This window comes from Bombus impatiens, unplaced genomic scaffold (genome assembly GCF_000188095.3).
Source record: "Bombus impatiens unplaced genomic scaffold, BIMP_2.2 scf_0362, whole genome shotgun sequence".
In the NCBI taxonomy this organism is placed as follows: domain Eukaryota; kingdom Metazoa; phylum Arthropoda; class Insecta; order Hymenoptera; family Apidae; genus Bombus; species Bombus impatiens.
In genome coordinates, this window is record NT_176781.1 from 242,147 (window position 1) to 255,619 (window position 13,473).

At 38.1% G+C, this 13,473-nt stretch overlaps 2 protein-coding genes across 3 annotated transcripts; both read left to right on the plus strand.

Moving 5' to 3' along the window:
* The first annotated feature begins 1,415 nt into the window (after positions 1–1,415).
* On the plus strand, positions 1,416–3,594 carry LOC100745618. Its single transcript, XM_012385996.3, has 2 exons — positions 1,416–1,555; positions 1,710–3,594. The coding sequence occupies exons 1-2, from the start codon at positions 1,553–1,555 to the stop codon at positions 2,136–2,138; spliced, it is 432 nt and encodes a 143-aa protein (XP_012241419.1). The 5' UTR covers positions 1,416–1,552; the 3' UTR covers positions 2,139–3,594.
* On the plus strand, positions 2,932–13,037 carry LOC105680207 (ataxin-7-like protein 1). 2 transcript variants are annotated; one of them, XM_012385994.3, is made up of 6 exons: positions 2,932–3,061; positions 3,954–4,010; positions 4,093–4,197; positions 4,511–5,235; positions 6,700–6,750; positions 6,844–13,037. In XM_012385994.3, exons 1-6 carry the CDS (start codon positions 2,977–2,979, stop codon positions 7,564–7,566), a joined length of 1,746 nt encoding a protein of 581 aa, XP_012241417.1. In that variant the 5' UTR covers positions 2,932–2,976; the 3' UTR covers positions 7,567–13,037. The 2 variants fall into 2 exon arrangements, with proteins under 2 accessions (XP_012241417.1, XP_033176747.1); XM_033320856.1 differs by lacking the exon at positions 6,700–6,750.
* The last annotated feature ends 436 nt before the right edge of the window (positions 13,038–13,473 follow it).

Here is a 13,473-nt window from a genome sequence, read left to right on the forward strand (position 1 = left end):
AAAGATTTTATCGTATTTGATTGAAACCTGCGTGTACATTTACACGACGTTCCATCGCTATGGATAGCGTGGAATAACTGAATTAAGAATTATAATATTTTGCGTTTTTGGTATTTCCACGGCTATCGTGGACATTTTATTATACCCGGACGATAACTCTGACATTATTGATTGGCGGAGTTTATACACACACGAACAAAAATATTCGGTCCAGTGCACTAGGAGATTTATATCATAGATTCTTTTTAACCTCTGACGTATTCATGCGCAATTCCATCTTTTCGGCTTATCATCATGTATGGAGATTTACTTCTTTCGAGATAATTTCTTTATCAAGGCAGACATTACAAATTAATGCAATTTTATCGGTGCACACTGTGTGGTGGGAATCACTGAAAATATTGTTCGCTTTTACAGAGATATGAATAAAATATGGGTACAAAAATAGCAATATCGTTTTCCACTTAATTTAACGTATTAATTTCTTCATACTTATTATGAGCTTTTAAATCTAAGATTTTTTCTGTAGTTTTGCTTCTTTTCCGTATCGAACATCGAAAAAAGGTAAAGGCGAAAAATTGTGCAAACTATAGTGTATGATGTCATCACGAAGCCGCAACATTACCACGATAGAGACAAATATTCACATTCCGTTACATATACACACACATATATATATATACATGGATGTGTAGATGAAAAATGGTAATTGTTCGGATACAACAAAAGCCTTGTAATTTTATGTATCGTGTGAATCAGAAGTCGAATGTGTTACCAATCCTGTAACATTCCGCAGTTTTGGCATCATCTAACTTTCTATATTGTACAAGAATCCTCACTATATCTTCTTATATATTCAGATAATCTTTTTATTTCAAACATTATATAAATAAATTGGGAAATATGCTCGAAACAAAAGGATATTAAATCCTTGATTTATATCAAATTCTCTTAAGCTTAGCTAAACAATTTTAAAGTTGAAAAATTACTAATAGCCTTAACTCGATATGAAAATATTTCATAAAACATAAAATTATGTGAAACCTAAGTAGAAAATTTTGAAACATGAAAAAGCTTCTGATGTTTCCTTCGAAATCTTTATTTATCAAAGCAAGTCCTCAATTTCGTCTACTCATAATTTGAGGTCAAGATATTTTCGGCAAATTCGCTTGTTGGTTCCGTATGCGTGTCAAGGAAGATTTCACGAGAATCCAGTTCATCGTCGAAAGTAGAAATTAGTCCTGTTAGGAAAGGAAGCAATCGACGATGATATCGTCCGAAATTTCCCGGACGTCAATTTCATATCTTATAGAATACGTACACGCATCAGAGGGACTGGGTCCGAGAAATTACGACGGTTTCCCATTGATGCCTATGACTCGACTGGTTCCGTGGTGGGGAATCCGGTATCTGCGGATTTATATACAAGAGACTCCATCGCGTTGAACAGATCAGTTTCAACGGAGAAACCGAACGTTTAGTTTGCCGATCTCAGAGAAATATCCATACGTACTTACAAGAGTGACTTATTAAAATATTTACTTAAAACATCATGGTAAGTAAAATATACTTTACAAAATTGGACTGATAAAAATAACAACATTAATAGAAGCATCGATTCAAATATTACTTTCAATTTTTACGTTTGCCAATTCTTTTTTTTTTTTTTTTGGTTTTTTTAATATTCTTTTTGAAATTTATCGTTACAGATAAAATACGTAGTAATCTTGTTCGCCACCTTTATTTTGGTCCAATCGCAGAGGCCAACTTATGCTGGAAGTAGCAAGCCATATCCTGGTGTCCTTCCACAGTATCTGGATGAACAAGCAGCAGTAGCTAGTGCTACTACTGGAACCGTCGGAAGTCGAATCGATATAAACAATACCAATAGGCCAGCAGTAGCAGTAGGAGCTGTAGCGTCTAATACTCCTATCACAACATCAACGATTCCTCCAGATTTGCCAGTAGACGCTATGGGAGACGTTGCCTTAGTAAATCGAATCAAAACCTGGCCGAGAGATAAACAACCATTTTGGTTTATAAATTGGCAACAAATTCAAGAACACCGTGGTGACTCAAAAAATAGAGCTCAACCAGTTGAGACGCAACCGAATCAGAGACCGTTTTTCGCGGGTTAAATATTTCGAATTTCGTTGCTTCGTATTTAATTTCAGACGACGTACATTGCCGTCGTTATTTTGCTAGTCAAATTAAATCTTTTGTACGACTTGATCTTGATACAGTTACTTTATCGACACAGGATTAAATATCCAATGAATTTCGATAGTCGAAGTAAAAATATACTTCGAATCAGTATCAATGTCTCTGTATATCATTATTTCATATAAGGAGAGAAAAGGGAGCGTTTGTAATATCGTTTTATAAGCTGTGTGTCTTTTACGAAGGAATAAAAAGATAGTAATTAAACGTGGTAAATTCTAGTGTACTTGAAAAACTTTAAATTTCCAATCCACCTGCTGAGCAAGCCAGAATCGCCAATAAGGTACCGCGACGAGACGAGATAGGACAGAAATCCAAAGATCTGATTGGTCCGAACGAGTTGCGCACGAGTAGCTGACTATTCGTCGGTGACGTCATATTAGTTCGTCCAATGCAAGCGCTCGGATCTCGCAGTAATAACCTTACGTGCGTGCGGTACGCCGAAGCGTGTTACTCGTATTCGGGCGTACAAACGCGAGAGAAGTGGTAGAGTATATCGCTCCGTGAAAGATGTTAGCCGACAGGGTCTTGCCAGACAAAATTTTCAAAGTTCAGTAGGTTATTTTTCTCGTATGTGAGAACGCGTATACTCTATGAGCAAATGTATTCAAAGTATTATCGCGTTAAGAAAGAGACAGATCGTACGCGACCCGCGGCACCTGACAGTCCACGCGGCCCGGCCCCAAAACACTTTCGCCTCGCTATATACACGAGAAATCGCATCGTGTTTCATTCACAACGCGAGCGCCACTGGCAATGTCGGGAAGTGACAGCCCAACATTCTTTCACGGCCAGCCCTGGTCCAGCTGGATCGAAAAAATCGGACGAGACAAACCGTTGAGTAAGTGCGCTGAATCTCATCGAAAATGTTCGTTCGTTTGCTCTCGTTTGGTTTAAAACCGCGACAACGGAGAGCGTCTAGCTCGTGTACCTAACCTCAACTTCGATGCTCCTTTGTCTGTCGACTTGACGCAGGGCATCGTTAGGGCCCGCATTGACACGCATTTATTTAAAACGGTTGTCAACAATTGTCCAGCGCTAATCACGGTTGACATTTTCATAGATGATCGCGCGTATTTTATTGGCTCTTTCCACTGACAATTATGTAATTCGTGGCGAAACCCGTTTGTGAAAATGATGGAGCGTCGAAACGTTAGATTAGAGCATATAGAAATAATACATTGGCATGAATCACTGAATTTCGTGAAACGATCTCGACCGAACCCGCGCTATTTGATGGACTTTTTCTCGAACGAATATATGTACACTTGTATTTTTATTATATTTGTGCTCTGTTCTCTCTTATAAGACTTTTTTGTTACAAGACTTATGCATGTAAGAAATATAAACATAATAAAAGTTGTTTACCCAGAAGTTTGTGTTTTTATTTCACATTACTGCTTGGAAACTGATGGGAATGAATGAAAAATGATCTTTTAAGGACAAAATTCAATAGATACGAAGCTAACAATATCTTATGATTTTTTTAATCTTTTTTAACAGGGTAAATACAATTATAATACGGTGAACGTGAACTTTACGTTTAAGCATAATATTAATCATGGTATATAATCCTTTTAATAATTTCTTCTTCAAATATTTAATTCGAAGATATATGTTTATAATACATTTTATGTGTTGCATATAAGTTAATAATTTGCTATTGAAGTGTCCTTATATTACGCATTGTTTACTTTGTCATATTATCCATAAGAAAATTTGACTTGTTACAGGCGATGAAGAACCGGATGCTCAACTTACTAGTTCTGTTACGAGACTTTCAGCTGAAGGTAAGTTTAACGTAGTAGAGATACAATCTTGTTTAGAGATTGAAATTGTAACTGTTTTCTAACAAGACAATTTTTGTTTCAGACATCGATTTATATGGATTTTGTCCTGAAAGGGATGCTTTTTACACGGTAGTATGTGAAACCTGTCATGCAATAGTCAAACCACAGGCTCTCATTCAACATATGGGTATGTCGTTTTATACTTCCCTCCTTTCTGCTCAAATATTAGTATTACCTTTCTATATCAAGTAAAATTTATTCTACTTCTTTTGACAGAGCAATTGTAATTTTAAACATACAAGAAACATAAGTATTTCATAGATAACTTATTCTTTTCATACATAATATCTTTCTCATAAGTCATTTAAGCGAAACAGAAAAAAATACAAGTAACTAGACTCATATTAAAACGTTCTTGTAAAAAAATATCGCTTATCCAAGAACTTTTTATCTACCTTGCATAAACCATACTACATAATACCGTTGATATTTTGTTACAGAAAGTCGCCATCCTTCTGGTACTGTCAATTTTCCACCTCCCTCCACTCCAGTCGTAAAAACTCCTCTGAAGACGCCCTATTGCAAGGTGTCGAAACTGAAAAAGACGCAGTCATCGCCTCAGATCTCAAATAGCGGGAGCAATAAGATCAATCACACGAACGTGAAACGGAGCACGGAACAGCCAAGCATCTCAACGAACTTGTCATCTTCATCGATACCGATCTCATCGTCGCCTCGATCGCCTCTTGAGTCGTTACCATCGTCTGTTCAAACATCGAACTCTGGATCAGGAACTGTAATTAGCTCGAGTCCTGTAAAAAGCCCTGGCACAGCGACCGGTCAACCTCGTCGGAAGAGACTCAAAACCGATCGGTCGTTGCTCAAAGATCGAGAGTACGACCCAGATCGACATTGTGGAGTGTGGAACGAGGAAACAGGCAAGCCTTGCACCAGGTCGCTTACGTGCAAAGCGCATACGGTTTCGTTGCGGCGGACAGTCATCGGTCGGAGTAAAACCTTTGACAAACTCCTCGCGGAGCATCGTGCCTCGAAGGAAGTTCCGAACAGGCCGACAAAAGTGACTGTGACCGGTACGGTGACCGTGTCCTCTGGGACCTCGAACTTGAACCCCTTAACGCCCACCAACCCCGCCCTGACCATCGAAGCGGAAACCCCCAGCTCACCACCCGTTTTATCGCTGCCAGACACATATCCACTGCCAAAGGTAAGGGCCAACGTATCGCTATATTGTTTCTCTTTGTATTTTTTTTTATTCTCCGATTTCCCTTCTGTGATATGTCCTTAGTAAGAGTGTACAGTGTGATGATCCTTCGCGAGGCGAAATCCTATTGTTTCATTTTATCATAATATTATTTTTTTTTTTGTTTTTTATATATGTTATATGAGTTAGTAATGCTGTATTGTCAATTCCATGCTGTAGATGTTTCTGGTGTTTCTGGGAATAGGATGTGATAGTTATTAGAAACATTTGAAGTAATTTTTGTTCTCCTAGTTTGGTTGACTGGAAATGAAAGTTGTGTCTCGTTGGATTGAAAGAAAATTCGCTCTTTGTTGTATGTTGAAAGATTGTTATTTTTGGATATACATATTTTAAACGTCGGTACTTTGTCGCGCAATCGTTGATGTAATTTTGTTAGGTATGTTGTGTACCATGTATTGTTTTGAGGGGAAATTCGCTTCGATGAGTATTCTAATTAGTTTTCTTTCTTTTCTTTCTTTTTTTTCTTTTTGAAAATATATGTTGGTAATATATTGGTAGTTTACTGTTTTTATATCTTGTTTTTGTGAAGTAATAGTTATGCATGATCTGGTAATATCGATATCTAATGTGTAGTCTGTACATCGAAACTTTCATTTCACGGTATTTTATGATAAAAATATTGGAAAGCTATGCAAGTAGTGAAGTAATTTACCTCATTTTTATTCTATTCAGATTCATTTCTGAATCCCTTTATTTCAAATACTTCTTTCATTTTCGGAGTAAAATTAATCACGAATTAAAGTTCATTCACCCTAACTTTGGGGTAATTATTAGTGTGAGCATTAGCTGACGTTCAGAATTTTTAGAATATTCGCAAATTTTTGGTTTTCAGTGCTTCGAGTAAAAGAAAAACCTGTAAGTCGCAGTCCATGAACTTCAAACTTTCTTCGTTAAAAAGTCCGTAGCGTCTTTAAGAAATGTACGAATCTTCCTACGGCCGTAACTATCGATCAATTATGGCCATTTGTTACGTTAGTTCAATTAAAAAACATGGTCGTTAGATATATCGAATCAATGGCTTAGAAGTACAGAACGAATAGAATTAATAGAAATTAGATTGGAATGAATAACAGGTGAAATAATACTACAGATTCATATTTGTAGATTCCCATCGAAATTTAGTCTTTCGAGTTTTAGAAGGCGTTAGGTATCAGGTATCAGTCGATACCCAAAGATCGTTCGCTTTCGTAGATCTCTTAAGACGCATTAGACGGAACATAGCGAGGCTAGAAAAGATAAAAAGAATAAGAAAAGAAGGATTTAGAAAAAGAAAAAAAACCGAAGAAAGAGAAGTAATAATATAGCTGACAAACATGGATCGATCGACGAGCCAGACGAGTCAGCTGCGAACAGTTGCCCGCCAGTAGGGTGTCGGTTGATACCTGTTTTCTGTTTTTGTTATTGCAGGCTGTTGATTTGCTTTATCGGTGTCTGGCCCCGCATGGCTCCACTAAACCTGTAAGGCATGGTTTCTTTTGGGCACTTAAACGCCAACACCTCGTATGGGCCCTACGATTCTTATTGCGAGTCGCCAACGCTTCTCTTTTTTAGACCAAGCTCGAAGAGGACTTCGTCAACGAGGAGCTGAGGAGTCTGGAATCGTCGCTAGTGAACTCGACCGGTTCGACGCAATCGAGCTCGATGATGGCGCCGATATCCGTGGTGTTGCCATCGCTGTCACCGTTACCGGCTAATAACGAGGAATCGTCGTCATCGGTCGCCACGCTGATACCGAGCACAGCATCCCCAGCTATACCGGTGCCAGCATCACTGCCAGCCACGTGTACGCAACCGCCGTTGGTCACGACGGTTCTCGAGGCTGAAACACCTATGGACATCGATCCAGAAGCGGCAATGACCATCTATTCCCCTGTATACCAAGATAAATCCAAATTGCTGGTCGAAATACCACGTTCAAACAATATCGTCCACTCTCCTATATCATCTATGCCCAGTCTCTTATTCGAATCTATGGATCAACTCGAACAGCTCGAACAGTTGGAACAGCAACACGCGACTCAGATCAATGGAAAGAGACTGAATCACGTGACTCATTCGAGTCCTGTTACGCAATTACAGTCAAAGAGGACCAAACACGAGTACCATCAACAGGACCTGTCCACGGCGATACAGGTTGAGGCTACGACCACTTCCTCGCCTTATCCTCATTTCGGGGATATATCTTGGTCGAACTGTCACCCGGAGCCACTGGCTGTCAGTCGGTGGCTTCGTATTTCGTCCAGCCGTAAGCAGTACAACTTTAATATTCACTGACATAAGACCCCACCCACTCCAGGCTGAGGACTGTACGCCATGGGCGTTTGTCTACCTCCTCTTTTTTTCGAGATCCTTTTTTTCATGGTCGTCCTCGTCGCCGTCGTCGTTGATGGTCTAAGTCTGAAGCCTGTCGAGAAGGGGACAAGTCTTGATGTGCGGTGAACTTCGATGTGTTGAGCATGCGCACGACGGAAAGAAAGACACGTGAGCAATTAATTGGTTATACGTGGAATCGAAATGATAACGATATATGTGTTTTTGCATGCTTCGTTCTCCCTGCCGAAATGAAACATCTCGAACAGGAACATACGATAGTTACAAATTTACGGTCCTTTCACTCTGTACAACAATGTCGGTCTCTATTCCGCCAGGCGACGATCGTTTCCTTTGAAACAACAAACCATCATCATCGGAGATTCATAGGCAGGTTAATCGCATTATCACTTTAGGGGATATACGCGTACAACTGGAACAAACGAGATTCCGCGTATGAAAACAGAAGCACGTATCGAATTTTCTTCTTTCTTGTCTTTCGATACTTACTTTGCAACCATTTCTACGATACTATAGAGACTGATTAAGGAAGAACCACATATTGCGGACGTGATTCGTCGGATTTACGAAATCGCTGACTAACGTTCCTGGTACATTATCATTATCTTCTTTGAACTGTTGTTTCAAGAGGCCAGATGGAAAACGAAATAGCATCTCGTATCTCGCAACGATGCTTCTGTTTTGATATTTGTACTTTCCACAGAAGAACGTACGAATCACCGAGTGATGCAACAATAGCAACGCCAGCCTCATCGTCAAGTATTAAATTGGCAATAGGTAGATATTATAGAACATTGACTGAAATACATATGAGTATGATGGTTTTTTTCACAAAATTCATTTTTTTGTTCCGAAAATCGTTGCAACATCTCTCGCGGAGCAGGCCGATATATAGATTCGATTCTAATCGCTGTGTCCTGACGGCGCGGCAGTTCGCTCGAAACAAAAAAGAAAGGAGGAAGAAATAATAAAAAAAAAAAGGAAACAGTGTGAAAACGGACGCGTTTGAAATAAGTCACACTGTCCGTGTTTGCCTGTTAAAAATAGAGGTTTTCAGTGAGGAGAGAAGCGACGATGATAATAAGTGAAATGAAACTACATCGAATTTTAGGCGATTATCCTGTGTGTGTTTGTGCGCTTGTAAAAAGGATAAAGGATTACGTGACCAAGCAACAGATACAAAAAGAAAGAAACTTTCTTTTCTTTCTACAGGAAGTTTAACAAACGGATTTTAGTAGAAAGAGTAGCTACTAAAAAAGTAGCTTCAATAAGCAGTGTTTGTTAATTTTTTCTTGTTCTTCTTTTTTCTTCTTTTAGGAGATGCCGCTGAGTGGCATTTAAAATTTCAGCTCAGAATTTTTTTGTAAATAATCAATTTGACGGATCAAATAATCATTTACGGCTAGCTATCCTCTTGTAAATACGTTGAATAAAAAAATGTAAAACGTAGTTAGTCGTAACACGGAGCGGCCGATCATCGAACTATCTTGCGCGTAGAATTTCGACTTATTTTCCAATTAAATTGCGGTTCGCGTACAGAGGGTCTCATCTTGTACATACATAGATCATAGTATACATTTATACATATATATATTTTTTTTATCGATCACGATCTCTTCAACGTTTTTACGTATATACATATATACATATATACATATACGACCTCACTACCTACCATCATCAATATTTCCTTTATATCTCTTCTTATTTGTATCTTCTTTATTATTTTGTTTTCTTCTTTTTTGTTCTTCTCTTTATTCTATTTTTTCTTAGTCTTCTCTGCTTCGCTCTGTTCTCGTACGTATGTATATTCTATTGCACAATTGTGTACATCGTGTAACGCATTTATCCAATGATTTCGGTTTAATGCCACGATTTCTATTTTTTTTTACAAAAAATAGAAAAATTCGACGGATAAATCGTGTGTGCGGATTTCGTTTAATCGGTGAAGGAATTTTCACTGGATCGTAGGCAACGACAACAGCACACGTAGCGAAAATTTCGTTCAGGCAATCTTTAGCTTCTTGTAAGCTCGTACGAAATTTTTAAAGGGAGATTCGATGAGTCTTTCAGTCGAGTTATGGCTGATGATTTTAGCAAAGCCGTACACATTGTCCCGAATATAGTAGATAAACCTTTCATCACCAACCACCATTCACTATTATCCCACCCGAGACAATTTATTTTTGTAAAACTGTCGGTTCTAATTTGCGTCGTGGCGCTATGTCGGTTTTTCCAGCATGGCGCGTATGGTGGCGTATATCTATGCATATATTTACGGACTTCTTATCATAGATTGTGATATTTAACTAATTAACGATTAGTCAAGATTATTCTAAATCGTGCGCATGCGTTAGTGAATGAAAGAGTAACGACAGATAGGTGGCCAAATTAGGAATGGTATAGAAAGGAATGTGAAGTCCACGGATGAAAATGATGATAAGTCACGTTTCCCGACTTTTGTAGGAGAGCAATTATTCAAAATTCACTACCATCCAAGCTATCTTTTCGTTTGATTTTGGACTTAAACGCGTGCCTTTATCACTCTTGATCGTTTGAAAGATATCAATAAGTTTTAATTATACAATTCTCACAAATATCTTCGACTCTCTCAGGTTACCATACCAAAATACTTGCGTTTCAACTACTTCGTATGAAAATAGTTCTTTCTAGAAGTCAGAAGATGAGGAAATACAAACTTATTATAATTTTCCCTCGTGTACTTCAAATAGGACGTAACGATTGCCGCTGATCTCCGAAGAGGAAACGTTAGGCGAAAAAGGAAAAGAAAAAAAAAATGAAACGTTTGCGCTTAGTTCGGCTACAATTTTCGCTATAGATGAATAAATTCGCTCTGTGTATCGTGTTTGTAGCGTTTCGAGGTTTTATCTCGTTGAGTTTTTTCCGCTTTTTCCACGTGTATGAGCTGATTCGTAAATTATTTCGTTTCATCGACGAATGTAGCGAGAAACGGGGAAAAGAAAGAACGGAAGAAAGTAAATAAAGGAGAGGGAGTATATAAGACGACGAATAGATAGAGCAAATGGGAAAACGGGAGATAGGGAGAAAATTAATATAGCAAATAGGGGGGAATATGACGTAGATGTACGTCATGTCGAGCCGACGAAGAGACGTTGATTTTTTTCGTTACCGCGCAGTATAAATAATACAAATGCTAACGATGTTATTATTACTGCTATTATTCGAAGAAGAGAACACGTGGGGACATGTCGGTCTGGTATTGTCCCGTTCGTTTTATGTAAATCGAACTTGGACAACGATCGATCGATGGAGCAGCTCGTTGTGTGCAAGGTATACACTTTCTCATCGACCATATAAACGAACATCGCCTTACGATTCTAGCCATAAACTTCGCCTTAAGGATTCATTAGCGATCATAGTAGCGATTAGCGTGGGTTTCTGTGAAAAATATATTCTCGGGCGAGATTCATCGATCGATCGTTCGATGTAAAAAAGAAAAATAGAGAATTTAAGAAAAGAAAAGAAATACTATTAGCAATAAATTATCGTTCGATATCGGACAAATACGAGGACGAGAGGAAAACTCGTGAACGGACCGACATGACCAAATCGTTTCTAATCGTCGATTTACTGATCTTCTCGGCTACCTGAAACCGTGATAATTTGTACATAAATCGCGTAAGCAATTACCCATGTACCTATGGTATCAATGAAATCTATATAGGTATATATTATATATATACATATATAAATCTATAATATAAAAATAATTCTATTGACAAGTTGAAGAGAAGAATGTTAGTGAAAAATCGCAAACGTCGAAATGCTGTTAGTCCGCTCGTTTCCGAGTGTACCTTAAACGCTGTATAATTCGAGAACAAAAGAAGATAAGTAACTTAACGTAGATCGTATATTTAACGATACACGTGTACGTATAGCGTGTAATTATCTCCTGTACATAACAAGTGCCCTGTGCATGTTTGTGGCGCACGAAATGCTGCGTGCATGCGCGAAATATGTATGATCTTTTTTAGACTATTACTACTACCAACTACGTACCACACGTTAGTGTTCATCGATCGATGTTATTTCGCGCGAGCTTCGAGTAAGTTTCGAGCGGTCCGAGGTTATAAACACGATTGACCCGAGCAACAGCACTTTTCTTCAAAAGAAATGAAAGTCGGTAATCAACGGCAACAACCCTTGTTAAAACAGTGTTACATGTCGAGAAAGAAACGGAGAGAAAACAAAAAAAAAAAAAAATAATGCTATTCATCAGACACGATCTCTAAGATTTTCTACAAAGTAGAAGAAATTCTGATCACGATCGTTGGAAAGTGTGGTTGGCGATCGTTCGAATGAAATTCGATTTTTCTAAGACGATGAAAAGAAAAAAGAAAACTCGTAAAGCAATAATACATAGTCCATGATTAAGAGAATGCACAGCAATAATATTAATTTCATTATTACCGTAATATAAAGGTTAAGAGACGTGTTGTACACGTTCGTGAGGAACACTTTCGTCTCGTACGAACAATTTGCTCGATTTCCGGCGAGTTTGAACACACGGCTAAAAAGTGTCAGAGGATTTTTCTATCTCGGTGCTGTTACTCACTGCGCATCATTTAACAATCGAACTTCTCGTACATTGTTTAAAATCTACGAGAAATATGTAATTCATCTTTCTTTCTCTTTTTTTTTTTTTTTTTTTTTTTTTTTTTTTTTATTTTTTTTAATTGGAACGTTCCATATGTCGTATCACTTTTATTATTGCTTTTCTTCCTCGACGATATAGAAACAGAAGACTTTACTACGTTCGATCGATCGTTGGACGATTTAATTAAGTTCTTTTTTCTTGCTCTTTCCTCTTTCGTTCCGATGAAATCGAACCTTCCGGACAGTGTGGAACACGCGTCTAGTATGTTCGTTTCGCTCGTCAGATTTCAGTAGAAATTTAAAGGAATCCGCGTGAAACTGCGGTGCACCAGACATTTCGTGGCTCGCATAAGACTGAGTACGCTTAAAACGAAGGAAGAGATGAATTGTACGTTTGCGGCATGTTTAAAAGAAATTGACCGATTTACGAATAGAAAAGAAATAAAAATGAAATTTTTAGTCGGCTTAGGATATTGTTGCGAATTTTCGTCTCTTTTAATTTATAGTTTAGGAAAAGAAGAAATGAAAATGGAAGGAAGAGTGCGAGAGAAAGAATGAGAGAGAGGGAGAGAGAGAGAGAGAGAGAGAGAGAAAAAGAATTATACGGTAGATTCGAACTGTTTTGCATGACCTGTTCCGAATCACCCTGTGTACGTTCAGGAGCGTCAGAACTATGATTCTGCTTTTTTTCTTTGTTCCGTGTACAAAACGACGCGTGCGTTAATATACGTTCGCTCGTCGTCTCAGAGCACTGTAATTTCACGCGGAGGAGAAGAGAACTAAAGAAAACGAAGAGACAAAGAAAAACGGATAAGGTGAAAATTAGAACAACTCCGACTTCGTGACGCAAGAACATACAACAAAATACTTTGTGGCATTTAATTTAAATATACGTTTTATATTTATTTGTATACTTGATTTTGTTCATTCAGTCCGTCTTCATCCTCCAGCCATTTTCTTCTCGCGTATATTTCCATCGATCTTTTTATCATACAGAGATTAGGCGATCACGTGAAAGGTGTAGAAACGATGGTACAAAAATTCGTGCGCGTCGCTTGTATTCGTCTCACATATCATTTAGAAAAATGAGAATAGAAAAGTAGTAGCGATTGAGAGGAGGAAGATTATCGAGCGCCGTTACGCTTCAATTTCATACTTATCGTAATTAATTGGTTAATTCATTAAGGATCGAAATCGCGTTCGTGTCGCAAC